At 44.4% G+C, this 22,108-nt stretch overlaps 1 protein-coding gene across 3 annotated transcripts in view; it reads right to left on the bottom strand.

Moving 5' to 3' along the window:
- Mitf (melanocyte inducing transcription factor) overlaps positions 1–8,458 on the bottom strand; it is a 217,018-nt gene extending 208,560 nt beyond the window's left edge. For all 3 annotated transcript variants that reach the window (XM_036182288.1, XM_036182289.1, XM_036182290.1), the window contains exon 1: positions 8,224–8,458. In XM_036182288.1, coding sequence (XP_036038181.1) covers positions 8,224–8,327 — 104 coding nt within the window. In that variant the 5' untranslated portion in view covers positions 8,328–8,458. The remainder of the gene's footprint in view (positions 1–8,223) is intronic.
- Between the last annotated feature and the right edge of the window lie 13,650 nt (positions 8,459–22,108).

Below are 22,108 nucleotides of genomic sequence, written 5' to 3'. Positions count from 1 at the left end.
GTCTTACCATCAAACTAATGTTAGCTGCTTTTTATACATTACACCTTTTATTTTTGCAGAAATTTTGCAAAGCGGTTGTTTTACTCGAGAGGGAACTCAAGTTCAGAGAGGCTGGGTAACCTGTTTAAAGTCACAGAGGTGGTGAGTGGTAGCACCAGGATGTGTACCTTTATGCCAGATGTTCTTTGTAGTGTCAGGTCAGAAACACTTACTTCACCATCCCTCCCTGGCCTTCCCACCTCACACAGCCTGCTTCTTTCTCAGTCACACTCTGCTGCAGTTACCAAAATCACCTTGTTTGTTTCTTTGGTTCATTATTAACTTAGAGGTCCCTACCACCAAGATGGAAGCACCATGCTAGTAAAACACTCTGGCTATCTAATTTACATTTCATTCCCTGCAGCCAGCAGGAGCCAGACACAGTAGAAATGCTTAATACATAATTGTTGTAAGAAGGGAGAGAAATGGAGTGGGGTGTTTAAGAAGAAAAACAAATATGTCCAGGTCCTTCTGACCTCAGAGCTGTGTTTCTTCTGCTTACATGACTGAGTGACTGGCATGGACAGGGATTGGGGAGCTGAGAGAGGGCCCTCATGAAGTTGAGGTATGACCTTCAGCCCTCTTCTCACCAATTACCCTTATTCCCTTCCCCCAGAGTTCTGCTGTTCAGCCCACCCTGACTCAGCTTCCAGCTGGAATAGAAAACCACCGGTAAGGTCACATCTGTTGTGCCTGTGCATCTGGACCACAGCACACAGCACGTGAGAAGTACCAGGAAGTGACTGTGGAAGATAGGAGACTCATCACTGGAACCTCAAGAGAAGAGTCTCCTGTGAACACCTCAAGGTGCCACCCCTTCATCCTCCACAATATGCTTGACCCAACACAGAAGAAAACAATGGAGCAAAGAAACATGGAACCCCTATTTAAGAAGCAACCCAGAGAAATGGGTTTAGCAGTAAGAAGCCAAAGTAAGCCTTGGGAAATGCTGGTACCAGAAGCTGGGAGGGGACTTTCCAGTGGAGAGCTCAGCCCGCGAGTCCACAGAGGTGCAGACTCTGTGTCTTGGTGTAACTCCATTTCTCCTGTCACAGTATTTAGACACAGAAAACCCTCAGATAAACTGTAGAGTCATCATTCTAATACCAAAAGCTTGCAATTACCACAGTGACTGTCTCTGACCTGCCTTCTTGATCATTTCCTCTAAATCATCCACCCTTGGAGGGTGCTTAAACATATTTTTATGATTTATTTCGATTAGACAAACCTAACAGGATAGCACATTTTATACTCACTACTCACACAAGCACACACACAAAAACAAACCAAACTTTCTTGCTGTCCTTGACAGATGACCAAAAAAAGAACAGTAACTCAGGATTATTTTTTTTCCTGTTATTTATCCTAATACTGCCAGTTCTGAAACAAAGCAGTTGGAGAGAGAAGTTTAGTAACTTTGATTTGTCCCGAGATACATTTTTCTACACTGAGGTCCTATTCCTGACAGCAAGCGCATGTGACCTGTTCTAAAAAAAGGGTATTTTCCACTTCTTGCACAACTGGAGCAGATCTAAACATCAGCTCGTGCAAACTGCACTGCAGAACTCAAAGGGAATTAAACATTCGCACACTTAAAGAAACTCTATAAATAGCGGCACTTGGGAAGAGGAAATCTCCAATAACAGGCAAAACCAACACTTAGAATCCCACTTTAATCAAGTGTTCCGTCTAATCATATCGCAAAGCTCATCTGCATAATGAGGCTGGAACATCTGCCAGGTTGAAGCACCTCAGTCTTGTCTAGTTTGCTTCTGAGCGTATAAGAGCTGAGTTATTGTTAAGAGGAGACAAGGCTACAGTGTATTCTACCAGAAAAGAAAGACCTGCTATCAATTACCAAATGCCTATGTTAAGCATATATACATCTTTTTGCCATTGTTTTAACACATATACCAATCTCAAGAACATAAGGTCTATTGGTCTCATCTTAGAGGTATGTTCATTGAGATTCCATGACATTAGGCATCATGATGCCAGATGCACTGGGTAAGTGGCCAAGACATGGTCACAACACTAATGTGGCTCCCTAAACCTTCCAGCCCTAAACCTTCCAGTGTCTGCTAGCATTGAGGAGTAAGCCCTCCATGCCATCTCATGCCTTCTCAGCTGTTTGAGTTTTGCTTCATTTGAAGGTCAAATTCAAACTCCCTCATTCACTCACAGAACCACTGCCCCCCACTACACCACTTCTGGTTCCTCTAATAAATAAACCCCCATTGCTGATGCCCACAGCAAGCCACACTCTGCCTTGTGTGGTCACTGGATGGACATGTTGTCTATCCCTCAGGCACCACGAGTTTTGGTGGCAGTTTTGGATTCTGCATCATCATGTACAGGACAGTGCGCACTCGTTGACAAGAACCTGGAGGTCCAACTAGACCACCTCTTTTTAAATCTGGGCCCTATCTAGTACTTGATATGCCTCAGTTTCCCTCTCTGTAAAAAAGTGGAAAATAAAAATACAGATGCCCAAGGCTTAAGAGAGAATTAACTAGTATATTGAGAAGAGTGCCTGGAAAAGTTAGGACTAGATCATTTTAACATCATAACTAGTACCACCTTTGTTCCCAGCTAGCACCTCCTTGGGTTTTGTAAAGATTAAATGTATTGTTTCTTTTTGGTGGTGAGCCTTAGTCTTCAACAGCTGAGCCACCTCGTAAGCCTGAGATTAAGTATATCTTATTCATGTAAAAACATTCTGAATAGGGATTGGCACATGGTACATACTAAATGCCTGTTAGCCATCATTACAGCTATTAATTTTGGTGTACTGAGACTTGAAAATACATGCTGATTATAGATTTTTATGTGTGTGCTGATTGCCACACTTGCCAGTTTTTATCCTGCAGAAATAAACCATTATCAGATGGTTCAAAAATATAAAATGCAAAAATAAATTTCTGAACACTTTGTTAGAAGGAAAGCAAGAAAGAATTTGCAAGATTGAGGAAGTTTTATTACATAACAAGACTTGCCTTGGAGAAGTGAGCCACAATCTACTAAATACAAACACATTCCAGAATGTCGGAGCTCACTAAGAGAAAGGAAAAACAATAAGCCACATATACTTGCTTTTGGTGAGTGATGACTGGGTCTAGCACCATCCCCAAATTTAGTATCATTCTCAATCGTCTCAGTCTCGAGGAAGAAGCTCCTATTTGCTAGATGAGGAAACTAAATTAGAGATGACCAGGCTTGCCCAAGATCACCCAGCTAGAGACAGAAAAATACAATGACAAAGAAAGACTTTCAGGCTTTTACGCTAATGGTCCCCTGCAGATCTGAAAGATTAGGGGGGAAAAAAACCAAACAAACAAGAAAATATCCAGAAACAAATAATCAGGGGTTGGGGGGCCAGGAGATTGAGATTGACTTAGCAGTTTTGTTTTGCCAAGCATGGATTATTATTTCCTAAAATAAAGGGGCATTTTTAGCAAGAAAACCGAAGGGGAGACCTCAGCAAAAGCCAGTGGGCTTGTGAGTATGGGGAAGAGAACAGTCTAGGTTTCTCATCTCATCACAAGCATATGCAAACTCCATGCACCTCTCTTTGAATCCACACTTGGCACGGCTGCAGCATCCCATCTTGCCATGATTAACTTAACACTGGTTTACATTCCCACTTCTAATCTGCGGGAATTTTAATCCTGTCTGAAACAGTACTAAAATTTGTAGGAGGAAACTGGGACCAAATGAAGCTAGTTCCTAAGTCTGCTCAGGAAAGGAACACCAGCAATTACAAAGCTGTAGGCTACTGCAGAACAAACCCATCAGAAGGCCATGGGCCATGCCACTGTGGTCTGCAATGCTGCTTTTCAGACCAAAACCCCTACAGGCTGTGCCTCCTTGTCCCCAGGAGCTCAAAGACATTTCTCTGGTGTGACTTGCCAGTGTGTAAATCTGGGTCTACTGTGATTGTTTCTTCTGTGACCCACTGTGGAGAAGTTATTCCCAGGAAAGCGTCATTTATCAGGAGAACCTTTGCTCCTACTGTGTCTCTTCCTACAACACTTCACCAGTCAGTAAGACCAAGATGAGGTTCACAGAATCTAAGTTCAGCAACGTATTTGAAATATTTGAATATCCAGGCTGAGCCCCAGTGAAGAATATGGAAATCCATCCTTGAAGAAAGCCTACTGGGAATTTATCTTAAAAATACAATAGTGAATACAAAAACAAAAATTAAACATGATACCTTTGTGGCATACTAAAGCAAAAAGCCATGTATGTGTTCAACAAATATATACTACCAGACATTATTCTGCACATTGGACAGTCCTTTACAGTAAAGAATCATCTATCGCGGAACATCCAGAGCTCCAAAGCTGAATGTTCTGGGTTCTGGGGACTCCAGAGTCATCAAGGCATGAAGAGAAATCCTTGCCCTGAGATCTGATATATACCATGTGTGTATATGTGTGTGTGTGTGTGTGTGTGTGTGTGTGTGTGTGTACCTGTGTGTATATGTGTATGTGTATATATACATGTGTATTATATATGTAATATATATATATAACAAAAGTATTATCAAGTTGCATTATAAATTATACCATTAACACTATGAAAGAGACACAGCCAGAAAAGGAAGAGCAAGAGTTTGGAGAGAAAGAATGTGATGGCCACAGAGGGCCATACTATCCCTGTGACGAGAATCAAGGGAACATGAACATGACGTTGAGAAGAAGGTCAGGAGTTGGTGGGGTAACGAGGACTGTGGCTGTCTGGGCAAAGGATGATCCAAGCAGAGGCAAGTGCAAGGGGAGAGCCTGGGATCTTCCTAGAACGATAAATGATAAATGGCAAGAGGAAAGGTCAGAGCTGGCAGGCCGCCTGACTACCTCGGCTGCCTTGTGCCATGTAAAGGATTGAGGAAAAATAAGAGCTTTGGAGGGCTTTGACCAGAGAGAATAGCATGATCCAGCTTGAGTTTAAGCACAGGGCCCAGATGATATTTTGCTGTAGAAGCTGTCCTGTGTACAGGCTAGGGCATCCCTGGAATCTACCTGCTGAAAGTTAATCACAGCTCTCTTCCACAGTGACATCTAAAGGTCTCCAGAGGAAGAGAGATTTGATTGCTGACTGAAAAATCACATGGGTTTTTTAATTTTATTTTTGTGTTTGTGTGTATGTCTATGTATACGTGTTCACATGTATGTGCAGGCACGCTGTGCACAGGGGTGTGTGTGTGTGTGTGTGTACATTCATGTAAAGACTAGAGATCAATTTCAGGTGCCTTCCTCCAGTCACTCTTCCTTCTTATTTTTTGAGACAGAGTCTCTCACTTTTATCTGTCACTTTTCAATTCAGACAGACTGGCTTGTGAGCAAGCTCATCTCCACCTCCCGCGTGCTGGGATTATAACTGCCAACCACCATCCCTGGCATCTTCATGGGAGTTCTCGAAATAGAACTCAGTCCATGTATTTGCATGGCAAGCACTTTACTGACTGAATCATGGTCTCAGCCCTAAGTGGGGGGGGGGGGGGGGAGGAGACAGTTTAACAAGAATACTGTGGCTGCTAAATTAAAAATCTAAAAGTGGTCAAGGAGGAGAGAGTCAAGAGACCGCTGCAATAACCCAGGCAGGGATTGACACTGGCTTGGACAAAGTCACAGCAGAGAAACAGGCAAGAAATAGGTGAATTTTAGAACAATCTAGAACAATGGTTCTCAACCTTTCTACTGCTTCATCCCTATAATACTGTTCATCATGTCGTGGTGAACCCCCACCATAAAATTATTTTCATTGTCACTTCATAACTGTAATTTTGCTATTGTTATAAACCATAATGTAATTACTTGATATGAAGGATATCTGATATGCATCCCCTGTGAAAGGGTCACTTGACCCCAAGGCCTCGAGACCCACAGGTTGAGAATCACTGATCTAAACAACACAATGGCTATGGCCTTCTTACGGTCTGCAACTTTCATTACCACACTCTCCCAACCAGGGGTGCCGGGAAAGACTTCACACTAAAAACAATGAGAAGACCCTGACCACGGGAAGCCCACTTAGAGTCACACAACATATGTAAAGGACAATACCATTAGGACAACTGTCACAAACAGTATAAGGAAATGTCACCCACTCCAGATACTTACTCACAGATTTTACTTAACTGGTTTATTTCAAAGAGCACATGTTTCCTCCATCCTACCTAGCACCTGCTTCTAGTACCAAGGTGTGAAGCAGTTTATGCCCACATACCCATATTTTTCCTTGCCCCAGCTAGCTACAGAGGACATGTGCGTCTGCGTGCCATTCTTGCTGACTGTGACAAAGAACAGAACCAAATCCTTCCACATAAGTGTCAGAGCACTCATTGGTTTTCTCCAGAGAATAGTCTCCTCGCTCCCTCAAACTCATTTAATGTATCACCCACCATCAAAATATTCTAAACAATCCAGTTCATTCATTTCTTTCAGGAACACCACACACACACACACACACACACACACACACACACACACACACACATACACTCACTCATTCTGGCCATGTAAGCATTTGCTTATAGAAGCAAAAGCAGGGGACTGCTCAGTAAAACACTGGTCCCTTCAGCCACATGCAGATAAAGCCATAATGAGCACACCCAACAATACCCCTTACACAATATCACTCAGAGCACCCAATACACACAATCTATGTCCACATACAAAATAGCCATTATGAAAAGAAGCCACCAGGGAAAGGCTGAGGTTATGCATCTCAATGCCTAACACATTTCCTTCCACTCTGCCACAAGCATGTCCAAAAAGCCTGCTTTAGCAAGGGCAGCCAGGACATCTGCTCTTCCCAGAGTTTATTCCCAGAACTGGATTCAAGGTCCTGCCCCAGCCCTGGAGAAAAGTAACTTGGCTCCATTTTCCAGCAGAGTTCAGACTCAGCCTCCTTCTCTCCAAAAGCAAGGATCCCACCCCTCACTCCTACCTTCCTGGTCCTTCATTCACCAGAAAACAAGACCCTCTGCTCCTCTGCCAGGGGAATCTCACTCATCTAGGCCCTAGTGACAACTGAGGTACAAGGATGATGCTTCCAATCTCAGCCTTAGCTCACGACTGAAGGGGGTGGAAATAAAGCCTTTCTTTGACTCTCACAGACTCCAGTGACCATCCTGCTCTCTGTAATCACCACAAATAAGAAGTGCTACAGATCCAGAGTGACCAAAGAGAGTGAGAACCCACTCTGTAGGGTAAATAGCAATGGACAGTGATGCAAAGGATGAGGGTGCTGCAGATGCACAGCGTTGGGAGGCACCAGACCAGAGGGCATTTACACTCCAGTCCCAAAGTTTCTGAAGTGCTTGGGGAACTAAACGTGTGTAGCAGCCAAAAAGAGATCATTCCCAACCACCACAGGCCTCTGAACTAGCTTGCCTGCCTGCCTTCCTTCCTTCCTTCCTTCCTTCCTTCCTTCCTTCCTTCCTTCCTTCCTTCCTTCCTTCCTTCCTTCCTTCCTTCCTCCCTCCCTCCCTCCCTCCCTCCCATCCATCCATCCATCCTTCTTTTTGCAGTCACTAGAAACTCTATTCCTGAGAGCTTGTCCAGCCTGGGGAGACACGCCCACCCGCTGCCACCACCACCACCCCCTGACTCTGGTGCTCCCCCTGGGTGGCCGGTGGCGGATAAAGCCCAGGTGAACTTCACTTAGGGACCATCCAGAGCAGTCTCTCCCAGAGAGGCAGAACTACAAGAAGAGACTCCAGGCCAGTTCATTGCTTCCCTGGAGCATAGGATCTCCAGCCACCCCAAGCTCTCCCTCTGAGCCCTCAGCCTGCTAGGATCTTCAGAAAAACTCCTCTTGATAGCACCAGGTCACCGTCCCAGTCCGGTGCTCCTCCTACCCCACCTTAGCCGGGTACAGCCCCAGCCCCCATTCAGCTCAGCAGCTGGCACGTGAAGCCGAGGGTCCCTGCGCCTGGATGTGGCACCCCCAAGAGACCCATGATGTCCCTGAAGTGTCTATCAGACACCCTAGGATGCAAGAAAGTCATCTGAGAGCAGGACCCCAAATGCCAGGGGCCAGGTCGCCCTGTACCCCAAGGCAAGGGCACGGGGTCCTTGTCCGAGAGCTAGTCAGACTAGCTATTCTCGCTCCAGGGTAGCAAGCGCGGGGCCCCTAGGCCTCCCACTGCGCCTCCCTCCAGCTGTCACCACTCACCTGCTCTTCAGAGGTTGACTTTTGAGTTCGTAATAGGTTTTGGGTTCTTCGTGAAACTCCTCCCCGACTTCAAAATCCGCCACGATCCCAGATTCTGACTGCATGGCTCCCGCTTGCCCGCCTTCCACTGCTTGGAACTTGGAGCAGAATCACGGCACCTGACAAAGATGAGGGGACTTGGGTCCCCCAAGCCGCCGCGTGCCCCGCGCAGTGCCCCGCTAAGCCCGCTAGCCGGCCGCCCGCCCCGGCGCGGTGAGTTTACACTCACATCAGGGCGGGAGGGGCAGAGCCCGATGCATCCTGGGATTTGTAGTACCTCACGGTCCGAGCATTCCAGCTCTTCAGGAGAGCAGCTTCCACAAAGACTACAACTCCCAGAAGGCCAAACCGGGGAGCGGCAACGTGGTGGATACCGATAGTGCGAGTCCTGTTTGGATTCCTTGTCAATGTCAGCAGCTCCTCTCCGTGTCTCTCCCGTTTGCCTCAAGGGTACAGACCTGGCTGTTTAATATTAATAAGAACGGACTCAGCCTGATCTCCTACTGTCCCTCCCAGCTCAGACATCTGTGAGAGCACGCCTAGTGTTCATTTAAAAAATAAAACACTAAGGGGTTTGGCACTAGAAAGTTTCAGAGTTAAAGCCCACTTTAAAATGAAAGGGCTTTCTATTCGCCCCCAAGTTTCTCTGGGCTGCAGCGACACATCAGCTTGTCCTCAGTTGGAACAGAGTGTTGGAAACTTCACTCTTGTAATGAAAACATTACTGGAGAAGTTGTTCTTGTGCGTTCCTTTTCTGGAACTAACTCAGTCTGGGCTCTCACAATGCTCTTCATCAGCTGAAAGTCTCCTTTCCTTTTATCCAATTAGTCACATCTGATCTAAAGCAGCATTTGAAGGATTCAGTTAATTTTAAAAGGCACCAAGTTACCAAACAGCTTCGCCACCATCTGCTTTTGATTTCTCAGCGGGCTGGGAGTTCAAATGAGATTGTCCTAACATTTCAGACAAGACAGTGCAGCTTCAAGGCACGGAGCTAGGCAACGTATTAAATGACTGCACTTTTGCTTGTTTGTCCTTCCAGACCTGTCTTCTGATTAGTTCCGGTTGGACTCTTCGTTTTGTATACAACAACAAGTGCTTTGAGACGTCAGTGTTAAGGGTGCCATTTAAAATTCTAGAAATGCCGATTTCTTCTAAGAAATCCTGTGCAATCTTAAGCATGTCAGTTTGATTCCTAGAAGCCTCAATTTCCTCATCTATAAAAGAAAAGATTAGGAAACCTGTTTGAGATGGGGTTGCAAGGTCAAAAGTCAGAAAAATTGACTGGCAACCTGATAAACTGCTGGGCAGGCAAGATGGCTCAGTAAGTAAATGTGCTTGTCCACAAGCATGACAACCTGAGACTGATGCCCAGGACCCAGGAGTGGAAGTAGATAACCATTAACTCCTGAAAGCTGTCTTCTGACAGCCACATACAGGTGCCCACACATATGCATACATGGAAGCACACACAATTAATTAATTAATTAATTCTTAATTGAAACACTGCTCAAAGATCATTGATTTTGGCTGGGTCCCCCCCCCCCATCGTAAGACATTCTTTTCAAACTAGCACCTCTTTGTGTATTTTCACTTTCAAAAGTAATAAATAATGATTGCCCTAAGAAGGCTACACCGATGGCTGGGCACTCTTATCTCTTGCCTCACAACAAAGCATTTTTTTTTTATTTTGTATCGGAAAGATCACCAATAGGAATGGGTAATTAAGAACTGAGGATTTGGGACAAGTGCACACTGCACTGAGGTAGCAATTACCAAAATTTTGTAACTGAATATAGTTTCTAAAATACTTCTTTTGGCCCTTCACAATAACAATAACATGACAGGATATCTGAAATCACCCTTAAAGGTTTCAAGATGTTCTTTGATATATGAACTACTAGAAATTGGATTTCAGGAATGATGTAATGGAAGGGGAAAGTAAACCAAGAAGGGAGCATGTGTTTAGACTCCTAATCTCATCCAAGTCCTCCATTATCAGTGCTGGAATTTGAGAGAAGGAAATGATGGGCTTGGAGCAATTCCAGGCATCTGATGGGGTGTGAACCGTAGATGCTAAACACTGTGCATGACAGCAAGCTTTCTGGTCAAATGTCATTGGTGCCCACATTGAGAAACATTGGGCCTCTTCATTGTCTGAAGCTCTTGGCCCATGGGAGTTTTTCTAAACTGAAGAAAGCTATGCACCTCTTTCTTAAGATGCATAAATAGAAGCACATTGTGCCTAATTGTTGTCTGTTTGTCTTTTAAAGGCTGTTGCAGACTTGTATCAGAATTGAGGTTTAGAACTATAATGAGGCCTGGGATATAGCATAGTTGGTAGAACCTTTGGCTGTCATGTATGAGGTCTTGGGTTCATTCTTCAGCACTGCATAAAACAGTGTGGTGGCACACACCTATAATCTTAGCTCTTGGGAGAGGTGGTTTCAAGAAGTTGAAGATCATCATATTGGCTACATTGGTGATAAGTTTTAGACCTCCTAAAGGCCTCTCCACTGTCATAACAAACCGAATCAGAGCAAGCCAGGAAAAGCCCAGGTTTAATGGGTGAAGTGTTTCTGGATGATTCCCCGGCCCTTCAGAGAGGAGACAGGGACAAAAGACTGGAAGAACCACAAGTCTGTTTTCAGGGATTCCACTTTTATATCCCCTGTGGAAGTCATTCTGAGCCTCTCTGGAGAAGGATCTGTGTTTAGTGGGCTCTGAAGGGGCGGGGCGGGTTTGGGGAGGAGCTGTGTGAGGTGGAGCTCCCACCCAAACATTTCAGACTCTTTGGGTATAGGGATGCCAGGGTGCTAGGGTGCCAGGGGTTGAGGTGGAGCTCCCACCCAAACAATTGGACATCTAAAAACTATAAACAGTCCATTATATCATTCATTATATATTGATAAGTATTTTTTAATCCCTGGTACTAGGTTTCTCCACCAATACAATAAGATCAAGCTGATTTAAAAGTAAAAGACTAGGTTTAATCTGAGCAAAGCATTCCTGGGTGGTCTCAGGAGAAGGGAGGAGGAGAAATCATGTGGCAGGTCTATGAACTGTAGCTTAAACGCCCTGTAGGCACAGTCTTGAGCAGCTCCTCTGTTTGGTGGGCTTTCTGAAATGTGCAGGGTTTGGAGTGAGGGTGCTGAGGTGGAGCTTCCGATTGGAACATCCCAATCTTCTTGGATATATGGGTACCAGTTCAAGTCTGACTACTTCCTGTTGGCATGAGATGACTTGGGGAGAGGGAGTCAGCAGTCAGTGGGCTCATGCTCAGTGGGAGGTGTGGGTGAACAAGCATTCCATTAACTGCCATCCTGGAGGCCTCAGGGATCTGTTTGTTGAGGAAGCAGAGAAGGCAAGTTGCTAGGAGAAAAAAATAGGTTGTTAACACTGGCCCAATGAATGGGACTAGCCATGGAGAGACTGGAGATTGCCAGGAAGAATGGAATGAAGATGTACCCTGGTTGTACTGACAAAGATGAATGAGTAAGGCAAAAGGCAGATAGGCCCTTCATTGGGACAATTTGGAAAAATGGAGGATGGAGGGTTCCGGTTGCTGGACAGACCATCTATCCTGGATAGGTGTGTGCTTGAGCCTGGAGAGATGGTACCAACATTGATGTCTCAGGAGCTTGGGGGGCAGGTGGCATGCCAAATTGGGGGGTGATATGTTCCAGTACCTGAGACATCACGTCTGCTGTCTCCCTTGAGACAGGGAGTGCCTCCATCCATTCTGTAAAGGTGTCAACAAAAGTTAAGAGATAATGGAGCTTTTTATGAGTGGGCATGTGGATGAACTCAACCTGCCAGCTGCTATCCTCATGTCCTTGGAACTGGTGCAAGGGCTGACATATCTGGAAGGCCCCCTGTGTGTTGGCATTGGCATAAGTATGGCAGGAAGAGTGAACCTGTAAAATACAGGCTTGAAGGTGGGTGGGATAAAAGAGGAGCTCTAGAGACTGATATTAGTTTCCACCAGGCCAGATTTCTCAATACAGTAGCATAACTCTTTCCCTAAGAACCTGCAAGTGCATGTAAAACAGCTAGAACAGATTTATATCTTGGCGTCATAGCAAAGGCTATGTCTTTGGGTTAAAAATGCATGAATATTTTTCCCTAGGGCCTGTTTTATCCCATAAAACATACCTTTAAGTCTATACCTAGAAGATAACCAGAGGAAATTTACTGAACAAAAGAGGTTGAGCCAGTGAAAGAGGTGGAGGGAAGAAGACTGAGGAGCAGGAACAGAGTTGAACATGTCCGCAGGCTTCCACACCCTCTTTAATGGTAACCTGTTTCAGAGGAGGAGGAGTTGGCATTTCAGCAGAGTTTTGCCATATGTGGCTGGAGACAATATAGTAATGCTGAAAAAGCCTCCAAGCAGTTCTAAAATCTGGGACCAATAAAATCCACGGAAATTTAAGAACTTCTAAAAACTGTTGATAGTTAGTGCTCTATCAAAGTTTAACAAATGGTTTAACAAAACTGTATTTATCAGTGCTAAAACTCTGAACCTCGTTTATCCTTTACTGTGAAGCCTATGAACAAGGCAATCTTGTCTATTTTTCAACAGGAAACTTAACTAATGAAGTAATGGGTTACCAGGGTGGTGGTAGCCTTGGGGGAGGAGCTATGAAATTGGTAGATCTATCAGTACCCTAGTCATTAAACAGCATCAGACCTGAGAAGTATAAATTTTGCCCCAGTAAACAGAACTGAGACAGCGTTCTGGGTACCTAGGCAACTATCCCAGTTTTCTCCTTGGTCGTTGGGAACAAAGGTCCCAAGGCAGTGTCAATCTTCAGCTGCCAATCACAGAAGATCTGACAGACTTCTCTTCAAAAGTGGGGCAATCAATTCTCCAGTGTCCTGTTTGTGCACAGTCTGGGCAGGGTCCCCCCACACCCTGATGGCTGGCTTTGCTACATTTAAAGCAAGCTCCAGGTGGAAGCTCTTCTTAGACCATCCATCTTCCTTGGAGGATATAGGGATGCTTTCAGGAGCTGGCATGTCTCCATCATGAGAAGCTTTTCTATTAAATGCCATATTTCAGGTCTCTGAAGTGTTTGAGGATCAGATATATCTGTTAGGTATAAGCAGCTTAGTATCTCTAGAAGGCAAAACCTAGTTTCACAGTGTAAACAATTTAGTGTTTCTAAAATCAATATCAAGGTATTACTCTTATGTTAAAAAATACGGCTGCCAACATGATACATCTCAGTACAGAAATACGTGGAGGTATAGCTTTGATACCTCAGTAAACCAGCATTGTTTTAAATCCTATCTTTTACAAACCTTGTTTCTAAGACAGGATAGAGATTATCATACAGAAATCTATCCTAATCTAAAATATTTTGGAGACTTCTTGTCTTAAATAAAGGTGGACCTACTTCATGTGGTCACCTTTATTTAAGATGGCAGGGAAGTCATATGACCTCCCCCTTTTCCATCCTAAGTCAAAATGGTAGCTGCCCATGTGTTGCACTTAATTAAGGCGGTGGCAGACCGACCACATGTTGTTCCTCAGAGCAATTCCAATAAGTTTTAAGCTAACCTTTGTAACAGATATTTTAATCATACCCAATTCCTTAGCTGGGCTTTTTTTTTTTTTTTTAAGGTAGAACAGCATAAAATAATCTTCTCTGTCATCACATCAGATTCAGGAAAACCCAGAGGCAAATTCTGAGCCCAGGCAGCTAGCTGTTACCAAGACACATGGAACATGTAAAGTCAGGCATCCAAGACCAGTCTGAGACAAGCATGCAGTGGCCACATTTCCATCCACACACACAAAAATAGATGGGACTTTTTTTAAAGAAAGAGAAACAAAACTTTTTGAGGGAAACCATGTCAGATGACCAACTTAAAAATCTGGAAATAAGAGTTTACAGTATAAAGCAGCATGTAAAAAACCATAGGAATAAAATATTTTTTAGGAGTGAAGAAGTAGAGCTGTAGAGACTCTGCAACGTGGGTCTGCAGGCCAAAAGACCCAGAGCCACATGGAGAATACATCCAGCTGGAACTTAAGCTGTGGGTTTCCTAGGCTGTTGGGGGAGGGGAGCGATTAGCCATGTGCTGGGCATGAAGCAGCAGGTGTCTCCAGCTTTCATTTACATGTTGTAACAAACAGAAGAACTTGACATTTATGCAGGTTAGGGTGGGAGAACAGCTAGGAACAGAGAGAACAGATCTATTGTAAGAAGAATCCCAGTGTGGCCAGAAAAACAAAACAAAACAAAACAAAAAAAAACAAACCACCAGGGAAGCCTGGTAAGCAAAGTCAAAGTGGACACCCTTCAACAGTCCCTGCCAAGGTGTGCCACTAAGAGCAAACAGCAGGAACAGCAGAGTTAGTGCATCGGGGAAACTGGGAGCGTGATTGAGCAAAAAGTCATCTTGGCATGGAGGCATGAGAAGCAGGTAGCAGGTGAAGTGGGGGGGGGGGGCGCAGAGACACAAACAGCCAACAGGGAAGGGGCAGTTAACCCTGGACGAGGGGGCTCAAACCAACATATGATGCAAGACACGCCCAGTTTGGATAAATTTAGCAGGACACACCCCAACGTTGTCTGGAGATCGAACTTGGACCCGCAAGTACCCATTCACAAGCCTTTTCCTGCACACCAAAACGATGGTGTGGGGATTGCCTCTGTGAAGAACAACTCCCGCACAGGGGAACCCCAAGGGACAGAAACTGCTCTAAAACAAGCTAGAGTTGCCTGGCACTGCTTCAACCTGTTACCTGGAAGCCCTTGACCCAGAAGGGGTCAAAAGACTTGGAAGAGATCCTGAATCCCATATAGGCTTTTGGTTTGAAAATGGGTGACTTACTGATGTATTAACCACTGAGCCATCTCTCCAGACCCTAATATTTACACCATCTTAAATAAACAAATATCATGGAACAAATGGGAAAGAAAAACTTGTCATCAGTTTGTGGAGATATAATCGACGTGTGACTTACACTTCAAGTTTTAAAAATAGAGAAAAAGAGATATATCTCCTAAACATACTGTGTGGGATGCATTTGGACCTTCACTAAAACAAACTCACAGGCCCAAACTGAATAATGTTATCAGGTCTGACAATGGCAGTATGCTTTTGTTGTTAATTGTTTGATTTTTGTTGGGGATGTAACCCAGGGAGGGCCTCCCTTGTAATAGACAGGGGTTCTACCACTGGATCACACCCCCAACACCACTGTATTTTTTTTAACTTCTTATCTCAGAGATACACAGGAATTACTCATAAGTGAGGTGTTTTAAACTGTTTCCTCCCTCTCTAATCACAAAAGGCCTGGGGAAAGGGACAATGAGAAAAGAATGGTGACATGTTGAAGTTAGGTGATGGGATAGAAGAACACATTCTGTTTGTGCTCACATGTGTAAAGGTGAATGTGTGTGTAGAGGTCAGATATCACTCCTCAGGTCACATCCACTTTGTTTTAGGAGACAGTATCTCTCACTATCCTGGAGTTCACCAATTTGGCTAGAGTACTTGGCCAGTGAACCCCAGGGATTCCTCTGCCTCAGCAGCACTGAAGTTACAAGCACATCCCATCTAGCCCAGTTCTTTTGTGGTTCTGGGGATTGAACTCAGGTCCCTACGCTTTCATCAAAAGCCCTTTACCAAGTGAACATTCTGCCAAGTCACCATGACCAAGTAATTTTAGGGAAGATAGGACACTCTGTCACGATGATTTTCCAATTTCTTCTACTTTATTATTATTGGGGGAAGTACACACCACAAAGAATACATGTAGAGGTCAGAGGACAGTCCCCTGAAGCACTTACATTTCCACTCTTAGATAAGTCTAAGGATCAAGCTTGTGTGACAAGCACTTTTACGGGCTAAACCATCTCTATAGCCACAATGATGTTTACATGTCTTAAATTTTGATAAAACTAGAAGCATATAATTCCAAAGGAAAATAAGAGGGGACACAAGAAGGCTGTGGAAACAGATTTGAACATGCTGTGTTTGAGGAAAAGAACCAGTGGAAACTTACTAAGGTTGCTTCAGCAGAAAGAGACTTAGGAAAAATGTAAAGTCTCTCTAGACCTTCAAGGAAAGTAGAAGAGCCCAACAGGTAAATCTGCCTGTAGGAGCAACTGGGTAACTTGTGCCATGATAGAACTGGGCTAGGGAGCAACCACTCAGGCCATCATTGGACAGTAAACATCGGTTTTGCACCCCAAACACTAGACTTTGTCATACTATGGGATGATCCTTCTGTACATTGTGAATATGTATTGTCTCATAGGTTGATAATAAAGCTGTTTGGGCCTATGGCAAGGCAGGATAAGGGTAGGGGTCCAAAACTGAGGACTCGGATGAAGAAGGGTGGAATCAGAAGAGAAGCAAGGAGCCGCAGAAGAAGCAAGATGCCAGAGAACCGGTAATACATAGATGAATAGAAATGGGTTGATTTAAATGTAAGTGTTAGTTAATATAAGTGTGAGCCATCAGCCATGTCTTCTGTAATTAACATAAGCCTCGGGGCTGGGGGTTTAGCTCAGTGGTAGAGCACTTGCCTAGCAAGCGCAAGGCCCTGGGTTCGGTCCTCAGCTCTGGCAATATATATACCTCTGTGTGGTAATTTGGGAAGCAGTTACTGGGTATTTGGGAGTTGCTGGCAGGACAGAAACTTTCGATTACACTGTCACAATATCCCATTTGGAGACAGAAAGTGGCCCAAACCACCAAAATCATTTCAGTATAGTCCCTACTATTTCACCTCTCTGCTGTCCAATCCAAGGTCAATGCTAGATGTGATTAGTAGATCTAGGTGTTGTGCCCAAGTTCTAACCTGAAAGCAAGCTCACTCTCTCAAGTTTCTGGCACCCTCTTTCTCTCACAGCTTCAGAGGATATGAAATATTTCAATTATTTTGCAGCATCCTTGGTAGCAATAAACTCAACCATATACACAAAACCCCATACATCTGCCCAAACCCCACTCCTTTTTAAACAGAATTCAATCTTTTGTTGCCGTTATTGTTTTATCATTGTTTTTCAAGACAGGGTTTCTCTGTGTGGCCCTGGCTATCCTGGAACATGCTCTGTAGACCAGGATGGCCTCAAACTCACAGAGCTCCGCCTGTCTCTGTCTCCCAAGTGCTGAGATTAAAGGCATGCACCACCACTGTCCACCCAGAATTTAATCTTATTCTGCCTTTGAAAAAAATGTGTTCATGGACACAGGAGGGAGCAGGAGGCTATCCAGTTGCTTAAAAAGAGTCCCACATAACAACAATGTAAATAACAGAGCCAAGGGACATGGCTGCCAGGGATGGAGAAGGGTCAGCAGGCATGATTTCCACACCTCCCAGCATCTGCTATTCTTCTGTTCACCAAAGCAGGAGAGTCTGTGCCAAGATGGGGGTCACGCCCCAGAAAAACAATCGAAGCTGCACAGACATAGAGCATGAAAAACATGGAGGTAAGTAAGTTCCAAGATTTTAGGTGTGCTCCATGGCTTGTTAGGATGATTTACTGGCACATCCATTGCATTTCTTTGAGAGTTTGATCAAAGGTTTAGATCTTATTTCCAAAAAAAAAAAAAAAGAATTATCAAGTGCACACTCACATCATCTGCAAGTTCAAAGGTACTGAAGACAACCTTGTGACCGTCTATCACAAAGAAGTCTATGGGGATCCTGCTCTCCCGGCCTCTAGATACATTGTTCTTGCAAGTGCAGCGTGATGATGCAGTTTCCTGGAGCCGCTAGAGAGGGAGAGAGACTGGAGGAACAGGGAACAAGAGTTGTACTGTGCAGAGCAAGAGCAGAAAGTGTGACACTTTTCTCAAAGTGCTGTCACGACTGGAGTCCACCAGCATCCATGGGGGATGTCAATCAAACTACAGATAGCCAAGCTGAGAGCCGGGATGGGGACTGAGAATCTGAACTTAGAGCAAGCTTCCCAATGAGTTCTTTTGTTTCTGTTTGTGTTTTTGACAGGGTCTCACCATGTAGTTCCGCCTGTCCTGGATCTCACTCTGTAGACCAGGCTGGCATCAAACTCACAGAGCTTCACCTGGCTCTGCCTTCTGAGTGCTGGAATCAGACACCTGCACCACCATACATGGCTTGATTTTTTTAACTTTTACATTTATTTATTTGTGTGAGGATGAGGCACATGCCGTGGCTGCTGTGTGGAAGTAGATAACTTGTAAGAGTTGGTTTTCTCCTTCCACCATGTGGATTCTGGGGACCAAACTCAGGTCAGGTGGTCAGGCTTGGTGGCAAGCGTCCCTAACCACTGAGCTAACTCCCAATGAGTTCCTTTGTGTGAAACCTTGAGAAACATTCCTAACACAATCTTTTATTAATTCTTTGAGAATGTCATAGGATGTATTTTGATCATAGTCAGCCCTAATACCTTCCAAATTCCTAAATCTTCTATCTCCTCCCAACTTTGAATCCTTTTTTTTTTTTTTTTTCAAATAACTGGCCAGGTCCAATTTGTGCTGCCCATAAACTCATGGGTGTGTGACTATCCACTGGAGTGTGGCCGACCTATCAGGTACCACACCATTAAAGAAAACTGGCTCTCCCTCCCCTGGAAGCTATGAACCATCCAAAGTTTCTCAGCAAGGGGTGGGAGCTAGCGGAAGATGGTTTTTTAAAAGTGCATGTAAGCTTATGTAGACTGAGCATCTTATATTTAAGAATATATGTGTGCGTATATACATACATGTGCATGTAACAGCAATAAATGGAAAAAGGTATGAATTTGAAAAAGAGCAAGGCAGGGTATATGGGAGGGGAAAGGAAAGGAGGAAATGATGTAAATATATTATACTTTAAAAAGAAAAGAAAAAAAGAAAAAATTAAACCAACCATAACAAAAGAATAAAATGTAAAGTCTGAGTAACTTGGGTCTGAACAGAGTCGACACAAGGAAGTTAGGAGGGGCTTTGCTGAGATCTGGGGGTGCTTAAATGACTTCAGAAACAGAGCCTCGAGGGCCTCAAGAGTTGCTGGCTATCTACAGTCCTTTGGGGAGAGTCAACAGGGCTGAGGGCTGAGCATGGAGTTTGGGGAGGATTTTCCCTTCTTTAAGGCAAGGAAGAGCCTTTGATGGTTTGTAAGCCCAGAGGCAGGCAGGCAGCAACAGGCAGCTGCCATCCCAGGGCTCCTACGAGCAGGACTCAGATGTGGTTACTCCAAACCCAGTGCTCAACAGTCCTGAAAGTCAAGCTTGTCTGAGGCCACAGGATTTGAAGGAAGAAGGAAAACACAGAACATGTCAGGAGGTAATACAACAAAAGAAGACAAATCCCAAAGGGAGTCTTTCTACTTCCCGCCTCCCCGTAAACTACGAATCACCCTCGGGTAGGGTAGTTTTTGTTTGGTTGCTTGGTTTTCATTCATTTGTGTGAGACAAGGGGCTTATGTACCCCAGACTAGCCTCGAACTCACTCCCTAGCTGAAAATGACCTTGAACTCCTGATCTTCCAGTTTCTATCTCCCAAGTGCTGAGGTGTAATGTATTTTTTAAACGTAATTTTTTTTATTGATTCTTTGGGAATTGTACATCATGCACCTCAGTCCCATTCATTTCCCAGGCCCTCCATATCTGCCTTTCACCCTTGCAGAGTCCCCTCCAAAAAGGAAGTAAAAAAATAAAAATAAAAAACCTACTAAAAAAACAAAAAGACAAAAACACTTCACTCCTCCATCTTTCCTGCCTCTCCATCGCCTCTTCATTTGTCTTAGCGGCGTTGAGAGCTGCGGTATATCACACAGTCTACCCTTTTGTCCAATCAGCTTTACCTGCAATTGTTCTTTGTAATGAGTTGTTGGTCTGATTCAAGGCCTCTGGCTTTCAGTATATCATCAGTGCTGGACCTCACCAAATCTCCTCTCAGGTATCCTGCTTTTGCCCCAAGTCATGGTGATCCTGTGACTCTGGTACCATAGGACCAGTCCCTTCATGCAGGTCGTAGATATAGATGTTGGGGTGGGCCAACTCAAAGCACTGGATGTGGACCTGGGTGTTAGCTGAGTAGGTCAGTTCAAGCTTCCACTGGGACTAACCCTGCAGGCAAGGGGCAGAGCCAGCTCTCCTGCACCCATGCCATCTGGAAGATCAGTCTACTACACTGGTGGTGAGGAGTGAGCCAGCTCTTCCAGGGGTCATGTGAGCCAGCTCTCCCATGTGGGTGGGGTGGTGCCAGCTCTCCCACTGCAGCGGCCAGCAGCCAGTAGAGTCAGATCTCCCAGGGCCATCGAATGGAGACAATGGCTCAGCACAACCCTCAGAATTCAACAGGCATGGTTCACATGGTCCCCGATGGTAACATGGGCTATGGATGTCAGCAAAGACCTCAGCTGCAGCAGGACCACCGACCCAGATATGGTCCTTGGCAGCAGCTCAGGTCAGGATATCGCCATGGTCCCGGGCAGCAGTGCATCCTTATGACCTTTGGTAGCAACATGGGCCACGGACATCAACACAGACCCTGGCTTGGGTAGGACCACTGATCCAAACATGGTCCTCAGCAGCAGCCCAGCTCAGATGTCACCATGGCCCCAGGTATTAGTGCAGGCCACTCAGAAAAGCATGGCCCTTGGGCACCACATGGTCTCAAATGAGGGCCAGACCCCAGGCACCTGCATAGCTTTCAGTGGTAACAGGAGCCGTGGACATAAACATAGTCCTTGGATGTTTACAGGGCCATGAACCTGGACATGACCCTAAGCATCAGCCTGGGCCTGGACATCACCATGGCCCCGATGGCAGAACAGGCCATCCACATCAGCCTCTTTCTCACCGTCTTCTTTGATTCTTCAGTTAGCCCTCTCTCCACAGCACATGAAAGCTTCTCTTTCTCTCCCATTTCTCTACCATGTAGTTGCTCATTGTAATAGTGTCCAGTGTGCCCATGGGTGTCTTCCACCTGCCCAGGCCAAGCAGGGCTGGGTGGGCCTGTCGATGTAATATATTTTTATATATTTATTTTCTTGTTGGAAAAGTAATATTACTCAGTACTTAGAATTATAAAATGTAAGTAAGTTAAAAGAAAAAATAATAATCTCATTATTTGAGAGCCGCCCATACTTAAATATATGTCATTGAATGTATTCTTATAGATAGGTGTGAAGAAATATTTGAAAGATCACAGAATATACTGCCTTGTCCCTAGCAGTTCCCTTTTGTGTAGTTATTATGAGTAATTTACATTAGCTACAAATTATTTTCATATTTTAAAATACCTAATATTCATTTTCATATGAATTTACTAAAATTTATTCTTCAAAACTCTGCCTTAACAGACCTTAGATGGCTTCCATGGTTATAGTTAAAGAAAATCTCATAAAGACAAAAACAAAACAAGAAAATCTCATGAAGAATTCTCTATCAATAATGCAACTTCCTAGACATTAAATCACTATGTCAAAAAAAATCCATGTTTGTTAGACTTTTATCAAAAGAAACTTTTTTTCTAAACATTTATCTCACTTTGATTTTTGCCTGATTTCAGGTCTTTCCAGATTCCCAAGGCCAAGCTCTATAACACCGGCTACCCATCTTTTCCTGTCCTGCCATCTGGCCCCTCTCAAGTCTACTCACATCATTCCTAGGGTTGACATGACTAAGTTCTTAGACCAGTGGTTCTCACATGACCCTTTCACAGGTGTCTCTAAGGCCATTGGACAATCCAGACACTCACATTATGTTTCATATCAGTAGCAGAGTCACAGTGATGAAGTAGCAATGAAAATAATTTTATTGTTGGGGGTCACCACAGCATGAGGAACTGTATTGAAGGGTCACAGCATTAGGAAGGTTAAGAAGCACTGTCTTAGTGCCAACCTGCCTCTGCC

Source organism: Onychomys torridus, chromosome 3 (assembly GCF_903995425.1).
Source record: "Onychomys torridus chromosome 3, mOncTor1.1, whole genome shotgun sequence".
In the NCBI taxonomy this organism is placed as follows: Eukaryota; Metazoa; Chordata; class Mammalia; order Rodentia; family Cricetidae; genus Onychomys; species Onychomys torridus.
This window is presented reverse-complemented; position numbering and strand designations above follow the sequence as displayed.